The sequence below is a fragment of the Chiloscyllium punctatum genome, chromosome 11 (genome assembly GCF_047496795.1).
Source record: "Chiloscyllium punctatum isolate Juve2018m chromosome 11, sChiPun1.3, whole genome shotgun sequence".
Lineage (NCBI taxonomy): Eukaryota > Metazoa > Chordata > Chondrichthyes > Orectolobiformes > Hemiscylliidae > Chiloscyllium > Chiloscyllium punctatum.
The window spans coordinates 18,711,391-18,725,185 of record NC_092749.1 but is presented as its reverse complement, the minus strand read 5'-3'; the positions used below and the strand labels follow the sequence as shown (position 1 = coordinate 18,725,185).

General features: G+C 37.5%; 1 protein-coding gene across 5 annotated transcripts in view; it reads left to right on the top strand.

Moving 5' to 3' along the window:
- LOC140482781 (FERM domain-containing protein 6-like) overlaps positions 1-10,328 on the top strand; it is a 109,257-nt gene extending 98,929 nt beyond the window's left edge. For all 5 annotated transcript variants that reach the window (XM_072580389.1, XM_072580391.1, XM_072580392.1 and 2 more), the window contains exons 11-14: positions 439-771; positions 1,599-1,703; positions 5,548-5,627; positions 6,146-10,328. In XM_072580389.1, the coding sequence (XP_072436490.1) occupies positions 439-771; positions 1,599-1,703; positions 5,548-5,627; positions 6,146-6,427 (800 nt within the window). In that variant the 3' untranslated portion in view covers positions 6,428-10,328. The remainder of the gene's footprint in view (positions 1-438; positions 772-1,598; positions 1,704-5,547; positions 5,628-6,145) is intronic.
- Positions 10,329-13,795: the final 3,467 nt, after the last annotated feature.

Below are 13,795 nucleotides of genomic sequence, written 5' to 3'. Positions count from 1 at the left end.
GCTGAAGCTGCTGCCATCTTGTGTTGTGTTTATGAAAGTCCACACAGCACCTCATTGCTTGCTTCTGTCAGCAAGAAATCTGAAACATTTTCCCAATTGTTAATGATGAGAGTAATTTTTAGTAACACTCCCAATTCAGATTTTATTTTTATTCTCAGTAGCTAAGTTGAATCTGAAATAATTTGTTTAATGTGTACAGGAATTCCACCATAGTTTTGTGAGAACCCAGTATTTTTAAAGCATTATGAGAAAGTGTCTCATTTTGTGACCTTACTTTCAAAACTCAGCATAGACACGAAGCTTCCCATCTGTCTGATAATTCTGTACTTTCTCAATTATTTGAGAGAGTGAATAATGTAACCAATTTATTTTGCGTTATTTTTTGGAGATATAATGTTTGTATTAGAGCTTGCATTCCTTCACCTTTGTGCAATACAGAGAAAAAGCGCTACAGAGAATCGTACATCAGTGATGCCTTTGAGATGGATCTTGAGCGACTAGATGAGCATTCTCATGGCAGTGAAAGCAGTCATGGAAGCGCAAGGAAAAAGCGGCTCTCCCGTCAGTCAACAATTAGCCATGGTAGTTCGCATACCTCTGGAATTGAGGCAGATTCAAGGCACAGAATGTCTGTGGAGATGACAGTGGATGAACCATTCTCCACTGAACTCATGCACAGTATAGTTAAGCATAATAGCTCAATGATGAGCCGCAGGAGTTCTTACACATCAGGAATAGAGAGTAGCAGCAAAGAACGGACTGACGATGATGGTAAGAATTTTGGCAACCTGTACTAAATCATTTTAGTTGTAGCACCATTCTCCCAGTTTGATATGATCACAGCAGTTTGTACAAAACATTTAGTAACAAGTACAGAATTTAGCATTGTGTTCTGCCTCTTTTGAGTGACATATTATTGGCACCACAGCTGATTCTGGTTAAGAGCTGCCTAGACAGCTGTTGGGGTGAGACTGTCTTTCATTTTAAAAAATACTTTGCAAATTGATGCATAATCTTTTACAATGGAGTGAATCTAAGACCAACCTAAGAGTTTTCAGAAAACATTGGGGATGGCCTCAACTTGATTCAAAACCCATCAGGCAGACACCACTTTGTCAAGGAGAAACGAGGCTAGAATGCTTTTCATTAATTTAATTGAAAGTGCTGGTAATCCATATGTCCCAATGGTAGATGAATAAAATTATTTTACTTTCCACTGCTGATAAATTCTAAGGTGATAACAATTGATTTTTGATAAGAATTACAATGATTTACACAAGGTTAAAGCATTGCAGGATCTTACATGACATGGGAAACTTACAAACCAAACTTTGAAAATAATTCCAAGTTAACTACACATAAACTGCACTGAGAAAATTGTTAAAGTTTACATCCAATATGTTGTGTGAAATATACATAAAGTACTGAATGTTTTACATTAGATCAATACTCATTTACTTCAATTTTTAACTTTCTAAATCAATCACCAAAGGCACCAGTCATGGCTCATCCTTTAAAGGAGTAAACTAAGTTTTATAAGACTGTTAGTTGTTATTCCTAATTACGCAATAACTAACTCCCAGCATTTTGTGTTACAGAAGTTGAAGTCCCTGTTGATGATCCTCTTGAGACATCTCAAGATAATGATATAATCAAAGGTGAATCTGTTGATTATCCCATTTTAAAGCCGGACTATAGGCAAGGTAAATTGAATGGTCATTGGATGTATGCTCAGTAATGATGATTTCTAATGCAGTGACTTTCATTTCAGTTTGGGAGGAAGGTTCAGTCTGAAATTCATATCAAATGAATGAAAATTTACAAAGATTAAAGCAGGGTTGAGTGTCAGTTGAAACAAAGGTCACAGGGAAAATATGCAAAAGTTATAATCATTGTGGTTAGGCTCTGATGAGTAGCATAAAGCACACTGGAGCATAAAATAAAAGGCCAATGGAAATTACAGAGACAGCCTGTGGTCCAATACTTTTATAATAGTGCTCTGAAGGAGTCAGGCAGTTTCTCTTATTATTATGCATTTGATGTGGTGCATCATTGTCCAGGTCATCATTTTATTGCCTATCACTAATTGCCTTGGAGAAGGTTGCTGCAATCCTTTGGGTCGTTGTGACCTTTAATGCAGTGAATTGACCCTCAGGCACTTCAGAGGAGACAATCAGGCAAAGATTTGCACCTAGCCAAGAGAGATAATGGGATAGGTGATTAAAAGTTGAAGAGTGTGGTGCTGGAAAAGCGCAGCCAGTCAGGCAGCATCCGAGGAACAGGAAAGTCAACGTTTTGGGCATAAGCCCTTCATCAGGAATGAGGCTTGTGGGCCAAGGGGGTTGAGAGATAAATGGGAGGGGTGGGGAGTGGGGATGGGGGGTTGGAACTGGGAAAGCGGTAGATTGATGATCGTAGGGGTGAAAGTGAAAGGTCAGAGAGGAGGGTGGAGCACATAGGTGGGAAAGAAGATGGACAGTTAGGACCATTCAAGAGGGTGGTGTCAAGTTGGAAGGTGGGACTGGGATAAAGTGGGGGGAGGGAAATGGGGAAACCTGGTGAAATCCACATTGATCCTTTTCCCCACTTCCCCACTTTATCCCAGTCCCAACCTTCCAACTCGGCACTGCCCTCTTGAATGGTCCTAACCTGTCAATCATTCTTCCCTCCTCTTTGATCTATCACTTTCACCCCCGCCTTCATCTACCTTCTCCATTTCCCCTCCCCTCACCTTATGCCTGTCCTAACCTTTAAATGTTGCATCACCCTCTTGAACGGTGCTCCCTGTCCATCTTCCTTCCCACCTATATGCTCCACCCTCCTTTCCAACATTTCTCTTTCACCCCCACCTTCACCTATCTATCGCATTCCTAGCTACCATGCCCTCACCTGCACCCCCAAAAGCCTCATTCATGATGAAGGGCTTATGTCCGAAATGTCGACTCTCCTACATCTTGGATGCTGCCTGACTGACTGTGCTTTTCCAGCACCACACTCTTCGACTCTGATCTCCACCATCTGCAGTCTCACTTTCTACCAAGTGATTAAAAGTTTGGTCAAAGTGGTACATTTTTAAGAATGTGTGGAAAGAGAGAGAAAAAGATGGCTGGGTTTTAGAAGGGAATTCCTAGCTTTAGGGCCTGGATGCTTGAGAACAAGGCTGTCAACCATGTGGTGACGAAAACTGTGACGAAGAAGATTGAATTTGGAAGAATGCTGAATTCTCACAGAATTGCAAGGCTGGAGGAAGTTAGAGGTGAGGAAGAGCAATGGGAGGGATTTAAACAGGAAGATAACAAATTTTTCAACTGTGGGATTAGTGCACCGGTAATAATCAAAGCTCAATGAGCACATGGGTAATGATTGAAAGGGATACATTGTCAGATGGGATATGTACCTTGTTAAGGACCAGGCCAGACCCCCTTAAAACATTTCAAGAAAGTAGCCTGGACACTAACTTTGCTCATTGTTTTAAGCAGGTTGTAGTGGATATTCCAGGAGGGATGCAGCTGGCCCAATCCCTTAGTTTCAAACAAACAGAATTTATTTGCAAGATTACCGAATGAAACACAAACAAAAGAGAACAGAATGTAGAATAACTCATCTGAAAACCCAACAGACTATCCAACTTAAGGACACTGTTCAAAATACTTGCATCAAACCTCACAAACACCCCATTGCACTAAAGGAAAAATCAAATACAGGGTCTTAAAGGAGAGAGAGAGAGAGAGAGAGATGGCAGAGGAAGTCTGCATGGAACACCCTCTTCTGTGTAGCTGCTTCTTGGACCAGCAGCCTCAAACTGACTGCCTGCTTTCAGTGAATAACCAGACTGGTAAAAACCAAATCAAAGAAAAGCTGAGCTGGGAGAACTGGCCACTCCCTTTCATTGAATAAGTGTTTTTTAAAAACTTTTTTTTCCCCTGAGGCACTATCTTAGCTATAATCAAATTGGCCCTACAACCCTTCAAACCCAGACTTTTCAGAATTGCTGCTTTTATGACCTTTCTGGAAAAAAGCTAAGGATAGCATAACCTTGTTAAAGGAGTAGCATCATTACAACCTTGGGATAGTCAGGTCTGGAGGTAACAGGAGTATGGATGAAGATATCCATCAATGGATAGACTGCATTGTGGGAGGATACTGAAGAAATTATGGAAATGGAATAATATCGTTTTCATGGTGAAGGGATTGGCATTTGAGCTAAAGATTAAACATGACACAATATTGTAAGCAGGTTGAAAAAGTGAGACAAAAAGAGATGGACTTGGTACCTAGGGAATGGAGTGTGTGGTGAATAGTTTCAAAGTAAATAACCAAACAGAAAGGACTAATTCTTACTCTAAAATACATAAATTGATGGTTTTTATTTAAAGTTAAAATTAGCTACAAATGTTATGAGTAAATTGTGTGCTAGTCAGTACTTTTGATATTGTTTTCTTACGTCTAGAATTAACAATACCAACACCCTTCTGGCCAACCTCTTACATCCCACTCTCTAAATCTGAATGTCACTAAAGCTTTGCTGCCTGTACCCTAACTTCCTTACTCATTACTTCCTTGCTCACTGGCTTGCATTGGCTAAGTCTATTTTGATTTTGGGGACTGCATTCCACAAACCACAAATCAAGTACAAGCTGTCACTTGGAACTCTTTCTTACAATTCACAGAAGAGATTAATTGAAAATCTTAACAGCTGAGTATGTACCAACAACATCCAGCCAGCACCTTTAACATATTAAAACATCTAAAGGTACTTCACTAGAGTGTTATCACCTGTTAAGCATATTCTAGATCTTAACTTTCACATCCTTTTTTTTCAAATCTGCCAAGACAATACTCCTCCTTTCTCTACAATCTCCTCCATCCATGTTTTAACCAATCTTTGAGCACCTCAGATTTCTAGTCAGTTCTGGCCTTTCGAGCATCTGGTATTTTAATCACTGCACGGTTGACTTGCATGCCTTCAGCTGACAACTTTCAAAGCTCTGGAATTTTGTCCCTAAACTTCTCTGCATCTTTATCTTTTTTTATCTTTTTTATGATTCTCCTTAAAACCTATCTGTTTGATCAGGCGTTTGATTATCATCCTAATGTGAAATATTATTTGATTACACTTCTGTGAAACACTTTGAGATATTTTAAGAGGCTAAAGGTGCTGGCTGGATAAAGCTGCTGGTACATGATGGGCTGTTAAGGTTTTTAATTGATCTCTTCTGTGAATTGTGTCACAGTGTTCCATAGTGATGGCCTGAGCCAAACCCACTGATTCGTGGCTTGTGGAATACAAACCCCAAAACACAAAAAAATCTGCTATCCCATTCGACAATGTAAATAGATTTATCCAGCTAATATAGACCAAAGAGCCTAATTTTAAACAAACAGAATCCCAGAAAGTGAAATAATCAAAATCTCACCTGCTTACAGAAATGATTGAGTTTTTGGTGAAAGAACCTTAAAAAGCCGATATTGAAAATATCTTAATAAAATTAGATAATTTTTAAGTGTTCTTTTAGCAATGAATTAAGAGTTTGTTTCACTTTACAGATATTAGCATTGGTACCACTGTGAGTTTGTGTGACCCTTCAGTAAAACTTCGAGGACAAAGTGTGGACTCGCTTTCACAGGTATGATATTTCAGTTTTGCTTCCTTGTTAAGAAACTAAAGTTCGTGTACTTTGCATTCACATATTAAGCCAGTAATTGTCTAAGTGTGATATTAAAAAGGTGTTCTATCAAGTAATTGGCCAAAAGAGGATAATGATTAAAAAAAAGTACCCATGTTTATAATGTAGATTAGCAGACCAATAATTTGAGGTGTCCTGTAATATTATTGATGAACCCACTGCTGTGGTATGTTTGAAACTTGCTGTTAAGCCATTTGTAACAGCAATGTGAAAACAGTTTGGGTAATAACAAGTGTTATGAATCTACATGGAAGTAAATAAAGATTAAAAGTTTCTTCTAGATAAAGTGCAAATACTTTTTCATTTTCTACTGACCAAATAATTGATGACAGAGCACCTTTTTAATATAAATATTTGACAATTACTGGTTTAATGTGTGAGTGCAAAGAACTGAACTCCAGCTTAATCTTTTAGAACTTAGAAAAGCTAAATGAATAAACATGTCTTCACTATTACAGGCTTCTCGATCTAAACCTAGAAGCTCAACTGATCGCCATAGTCAGAGTTTGGATGATGTGCGATTGTACCAACAGCAACTACCTTTAGGCTCTACGTTATCTTCAGACAGCTCTCAGAGCTACACGTTTGGTTGCATCAATGAAGACAAAGATAGCCAATTTTGCTACACTTACTCCACAGCAGACTGTAAAACTAAGTCCACCTTTTATGGCAAACGTTCAATGAACTGTCTATCTCTGGATCTTCTTGGAGAAGAACAACTGCTGGAATTTGTAGTATAATTATGGTAATGTCATTGTGATAAATTTGTTAACTAGCCAAGCCCTGGACTGACCTACTTTTGAGTATTAAATAATAATTTAAGGAAATTGCATTATGTAAAAGAATGTGAAGATGTCCTGTAATGGACCTTCACAATCAGTAAGACTCAAAAATATTGAGCCCAACAGTAATTTCTGTAAGTGATTTAGTGGAATATTCTATGCCTCACTCCTCCTTGCAATCCTAACTGAAGACGTGTCACGTTAAGCTAACAGCAGTTGTCTGAGTAATTCTCGGACTTACTGTTGTAATTTTGCAAAGGGTTTTATTTAATACATAGAAAATAAGTGGGAAAACTCTTAGTCATTCCTATTTCAGTACCAGAGAGTTTATGTCAACACTGGTCTGCAGACCAATTCTGTATTTGTCCAGGTGAAAAAAGTGTTTGTCTTGTGAGGCATTCAATATAATGGGTTGGGTATAATTGAACACTGGAGTAAATTGCATTCATTGTCACTTTTGTTCAATGTTACTTGGACTTCCCAGCAACAGATTTGGTGGGAGGTGCACCTAAAGGAGTCATGCTTAGCCAACTTGAAAGTTCATTTATAATAACCCACAACAACAAGGAATAGCAATATAAATGATCTAACAAGAATACACACTTCAGAATTACTTTCTGAACACCACTATGATTAGAGGAAGGTGTTTTAACTGTACAAGTAAATATAAATGAATGATTATTTTGATCATTTAAAGAAAAGTGTGCCTTCAGTAGCAGCAGAATGATTAATGCTGCAATGAACCAATTAACAATAAGCTCCCAATTTTTACCATGCTATCACTAGGAGATGCCAAGCAACTGTATGATGCTTCAAATAACAAAGAAAGAAAAATTGGAAATTGGTCCAGTCATCATTTACCATTGTACACCTCCAGTCGCCAGATATAGAGTAGAACCAAGAGAGAGCCAAAATCAAGATTTTATTTGCCCTCTTCACATTTCTACCCATATTCTATTTAATCTGTTTTGTACTGATACAGTAATAGAAATGGCAGGTAGCTTGCATTAAATTGGACCAGGTGGTTTTAGGATGTGTTAGAATCATTCACATAAAAACAGAATAGAAAATTATTTCTCAGTAATATTGTGTGTAAATGGAATTCAAAAATGCACTGAACATGGTAACAAAAGAATAATGTTGTACTACAGTGAAATGTATCCTCTTATGCTCATGTGTGCCTTATATCAATTTTGGAATATTATGCAATAGCATTGTTTATGTTACAGTACCATTCACTGAAATAAGAATTGAATGGAAAATTAGCAATTCCAGACTATGACATGAAAATGTTGTACATTTGCAGAAAATGGAATCTGCTTCCAAAAGAACAAGTACCTTCAGGCAATGGGAAGAAGATAGAATAAATTCTGTATCTCTTTTCTTTCTCATTCTATTCACAAGTGTTTCTGGTTGTCACACTTATAATGCTCCACAAAATTATCAAAGTTCGAACACGGAAGGTGACCCTTTCTGCCCATTGCATCTGTTTTTCAAGCTGAACTTACTCCAAGTCAGTTTATTTCTCCTTTTTTGCATATTTCTTTTTATGATTTAAGTATTTATTTAGCTTCGATCAAAATGATGGCATAAGCTCTGTTGTCAAGTCACTTTCAGCAAAAGACTCCATTTTCTAATCACTTTTTTGTAAGAAATCTGCCTTCAATCTTCTAGTGATCTTGTATTTTTGCCCTCTTGTTACTTGTTAACTTTTTACAAAAATCAAAAATCATCTTTTACCACATCAAAACTTTCCAAATTTTATAAATCTTCTCAGACCTCAATCTTTGTTGCTATTGTGAAAAAGTCCATTTGTTGAACTTTCCTTAAAATCAATGCCTAATTATCTGTAGTAATGTCCTCGTTAATGTTCACTTCTGTGGCTTCAATATTTTTTCTAATTTGGTGCCTACAACTAATCAGAGTACACAATTGTGGCCTGGCAGACTTAATTAACATTATCAAAAAAAGGTTGTTTGACCATTCTGTTAATGGGACTTTACTAGGTGGAAATAGACTTCTGTGATGGCTGTATAGCACGTAGAACTGTTAAAAAGTAATCTCATCAGTGGTGAAACACCTTTGGAATATCTTGGAATATGTCACAGTGCTATGTAAGTGCAAGGCATCACCTAACCAATTCTTTTAAAATCTCAACATAACTTCCTTGCTATGCAGTCAATACATCTGTGACACAAAGCTACATTTGACATTTTATTATCCTTTCCCATTGTTTCCATCGTTCAAGTTGAACTACAAGACAGCTTGTAAAAAAATTAATTGTTAGGCTATATTTTGTGTTTTGTCCCCCAAATTATTTCTTCTGCATTTTCTGTTTTGAGTAACTTATGCCTATTCTCTAACTTCACAAACCTATCAGTGCCTGCTTGTGATTTTCCAAAATTTACCATTTTCCCAAGTTATTATCAACAAGCTTCAACTTTATTTTTCTAGTGATCTCCAAGGCAGAACCATAATCCAGTAGCCAATCTAGAGAAATATCCATTTATCATTATTTCTTATTCTGTTACAAGGCTTTCTACGAATGTGATGACAATCCACTTAATTTCATGTGCTGTAGTTTTCCTAATAAATATCCTCTGGAGGTCTTGTCAATTATTTTTAGAAATTAAATTTTGCAAACACCTCATCTCCTTTTACCCTTTTGTATGTCTAGATTTCTTCAAACTCCAATTAAGCACGCAAGAACCAACCTTTGTAAATCAATCAATTGAACACCGTTCTATTTTCTGTCTGGATCTGCTACTGTCTATCTGTTGTTTTAATTTCTAATATTATTAATGTGGAGGTGGGCTGATCCTTGTCTATATCATAACAGGAGGAGATAGGCTAAACCAACTGCTTTGCTGTACATAATGTGACCTGCAGGACTGATCAATTTTCAGATGTTAATGATTGTGACAATATAGCTTATCTGAACATAGAACATGCTCCAAGAGTACTGCAGAAATAACAAGTAAAACAGCTAAAGCAAAGCTGTGGCTAAAATTTACAAAGCACAAATGAATCTTTTCTATATGCTAGATTATTGTTCTGCTACCTATAAACAAGGCCAGATTTCCAAAGGAAATGCTTCCCTCCAAATCTTGTAAGTTAATCTCACATTACAGTTTGGTGTTGTGCATTCCAGATTCTGCATTCCATTTTCTTAACAAGACTGCAGCCATAATTTAATGAAACTGCATCAATAATAGAACATTTGAAGAATTCAGAACTTTAAAAGGTTGGATAATAATTTTTATTTTTTCAGCAGGTCATTTTTTAAAAAATTAAAACTCTATCAGCTCTTACATGAACCATTTTTCCTTTCTCTTCTTGTTGTTTCCCTCCTTCAATGTCCCTCTGTCAGTATTTAACTGAGGAATTTATTACTTATATTGTTGCATACCGAATTATTTATATTGTCTTCAAGCATGTAACATAAGTTTTTCACAAAATATAAGATTAACATTGTTTATTTTATATCAATCTTTTACTTATTCAAAAGCAGTGAAGGATGTATGTTCTTTTCTAAGGGTTGTTTTAAAATGCCGAAGAACAATCATTTTATATTATATGAAACATTACAGTATTATGATTGACCACTGTGAAGATTAATTATACAAATGTATCTTGTTTATTTACATCTTAAATAATTAGGTAATGTTTTGTGTAGACTTGTGCCACTTTAGAAATGTTTACTAGGGGAATTATATGATGGTTATATAATATAATTGAACTCCTGTTATTTGTGTACTTGTTTAGTTTTAAATGTCAGCGTCATATTTTATGTTCATTGTCATCCTTTCTATGAAAGGAGTTCTACTATGCACATAAAGTACAAGTTATAAAGTTCAAATTTTTTTTTTGCTTCTTTACATATTTCTTTATATTCCTATCCCATCCTACCCCTGAAACTGCACCTCTGTGCTATATCCCAAAACCTTCACGATAACTCTTATCGTATCTTCTTATACCACACATGACTGCCATCATTCTGTTAGTAACAAACCTTTAATTTATCGAGGATTGTATCCTTGGAAATTTTTCCACAACCCTTTTTAAAAATCTTCCTGCCTTAAAGTGATTCCTGAAAGTTTACCTATTTGGTAACATATTTAATCTTCTGTCCAATTCCCCCCACACTTTACTTAATTTTAATTTTTCGTCCTTGGGACATTCAGTGTGTTTTGGAGAAGTAAGTTTGTTGTACATCGATATTAGTTGGTTAGAACTAAATACATTTCTCCGAATGTCTTTGCAGGAATTGGGGCGTGAATTTATTAGATGGGGGTCAGGAATGATGTAGAATAGAATCAAAAATCTAACCATTTCAGTGGATCTTCAATGGATCTTTACTATTTCTGAGAAAGCATTTGGGGTGGGATTGTCCATACCAAAACAGTGTCTTCTCTACTGAACAAAAAGATTAAAGACAAAATAGCCTGGATTGACCAAGAAGGTCTACATTAAGTTTTGAGAAGATTTGTAGCTCTGGATATAGGTTTGCTCCCTGAGCTGGAAGGTTCATTTCCAGACATTTCATCACCCTACTAGGTAACATTTTCAGTGGGCCTCAGGTGAAGCAGTATCCGTGATTCCTGGTATCTAGTTATATGTTTGGGTTTCTTTGGGTTGGTGATGTAACTTCCTGTGGTGATGTCATTTCCTGTTCTTTTTCGCAGGGGGTGGTAGTTGGGGTCTAACTCGATGTGTTTGTTGATAGAGTTCTGGTTGGAATGCCGTGCTTCTAGGAATTCTCGTGTGTGTCACTGTTTGGCTTGTCCTAGGATGGATGTGTTGTCTCAGTCGAAGTGGTGTCCTTCCTTATCTGTATGTAAGGATACCATTGAGAGAGGGTCATGTCATTTTTTGACGAGTTGGTGGTCATGTGTCCTGGTGGCTAGTTTTCTGCCTGTTTGTCTAATGTAGTGTTTGTCACAGTTTTCGCATGTTATTTTGTAAATTACATTAGTTTTGCTTGTTGTCTGTACAGGGTCTTTCAAGTTCATTAGCTGCTGTTTTAGTGTGTTGGTGGGTTTGTGGGCTACCATGATGCCAAGTGGTCTGAGTAGTCTGACAGTCATTTCCGAGATGTCTTTGATGTAGGGGAAGTGGCTAGGGTTTCTGGATGTGGTTTGTCTGCTTGTTGGGGTTTGTTGCTGAGAAATCGGTGATCTGTGTTCATTGGGTACCCATTCTTTTTGAATACATGGTATAGGTGATTTTCCTCTGCTCTGCATACTTCCTCTGAGCTACAGTGTGTGTTGGCTCATTGAAATAATGTTCTGATGCAGCTTCATTTGTGGATGTTGGGATGATTGCTTCTGTAGTTCAATATTTGGTCCGTGTATGTTGTTTTCCTGTAGACACTGGTTTGAAGTTGCCTGTTGGCTGTTCGCTCTACTGTGACATCTAGGAATGGCAGTTTGTTGTTGTTTTCCTCCTCTTTAGTGAATTTTATGCTAATAAGGGTATTACTGATGGTCTTGAAGGTTTCCTCCAATTTGCTTCGTTTAGTGATGACAAAGGTGTCATCCACGTAGCAGACCCAAAGCTTGGGTTGGATGGTTGGCAGAGCTGTTTGTTACTGCCTCTGCTAAGAACCCTGATATCGGAGAACCCATGGGTGTTCTCTTGGTTTGTCTGTAGGTTTTGTTGTTGAAGTTGAAGTGTGTGGTAAGGCATAGGTCCAGTAACTTGACAATACTGTCCTTGTTGATGAAGTTAGTGGTGTTTGGAGTATGTGTCTTTGGGTCTTCTAATAGTGTAGGCAATGTTTCCTTAGCCTGGTTAATGTTGATTGATGTAAACAGAGCTGTTACAACAAAGAAGACCATTATTTCATCCTCTTCTATCTTAGTGTCTTTGATGGTCTTCAGGAATTCTTGAGTGGAATGGATGGAGTGGCGTGTGTCTTCTACTAAGTATTTTAGTCTTTGGTGTAGCTCCTTGGCTAATCTGTAAGTTGATGTTCCATGTAGTGAGACTATGGGTCTGAGGGGGACTCCTGGTTTGTGAATTTTGGGTAATCCGTATAAGCGTGGTGTGTTGGATCTGTGTGGTTTCATGTTTTGGAAGTTGGTCTTATTTATTTCTCCAGATTTCTGAAATATATTGAGTAAGGTTGTCATTTGGTTCTCAAGTTGTGGGGTTGGGTCTATCGCCACTTGTTGGTAAATGTTAGAATCTGTAAGTAGTGTGTTTCCTTTTTCAATGTAGTCTCTTCGACTTAGAATGACTGTCAAGAGCCCTTTGTCTGCAGGTAGGATAACAATGTTTTTATCTTTTTTTAGTCTTTCCAGTGCTTTCCTTTCTTGTGTACTGAGTGTGTTTCTTTACTTTTTTCTGCTTAATGTTGGTGCGACTATCTGATGGCTTGCTTGGTTTCTTCTGTGAGTTGGTTGTCTTTTAATGTTGTTTCTAATGCTGCTAAAACATCTTTCTTGTCCGCATCTTGGCAGTTGTAATTTAATCCTCTTACTAAGACAGTTTTTTCAGTGTCTGTTAAGGGTCGGTCAGATATCCTAGTATCCACTAGTATCCTTACATACAGATAAGGAAGGATACCACTTCGACTGGGACAATACATCCATCCTAGGACAAGCCAAACAGAGATACGCACAAGAATTCCTAAAAGCATGGCATTCCAACCAGAACTCTATCAACAAACACATTGAGTTAGACCCCATCTACCACCTCCTGAGAAAAAAGAACAGGAAATGACATCACCACAGGAAGTAACATCACCAACCCAAAGAAATCCAAACATATAAATAGAAAGCAGGAATCACGTATACTGCTTCGCCTGAGGCCCACTAAAGACGTTACCTAGTAGGTTGACACAACATCTGGAAATGAACCTCCCAGCTCAGTGAGCAAACATACATCCAGAAAGTTTACATTTTCCCAGCCCCTGAACGATTTGGGCAATAACAGGACAATTGCAAAAGTAGAGTGAAAAATGAAAAAGTTCAATTCTTGATGTTGCAGAAATAAAGGTCCAATTTTGCACATAACAATTCAACAGTGAGGTAGACATTTCACAAATGAGCGTTGAGGGGTTGGTTTGCATGAATTAGCGTTTCATTATAACCTAATCACACCTAATTTATCTGCGGGTTGCTATTTTCTGACGCAGGGGATGAGAAAATAGACAGCAACTATTCCTGATGTGAAAAGTCAGAGGTGGGTACCTGGTGGCTACAACTTGGCAACATCATCTTCACATATTCATCTTGCCTAGTAGTCCCCAACATATCAGGTTATCCTCCATGGACAGTGATGGCCTTCATCTTCCAATCACGGATGCTGGTATTGGCCAAG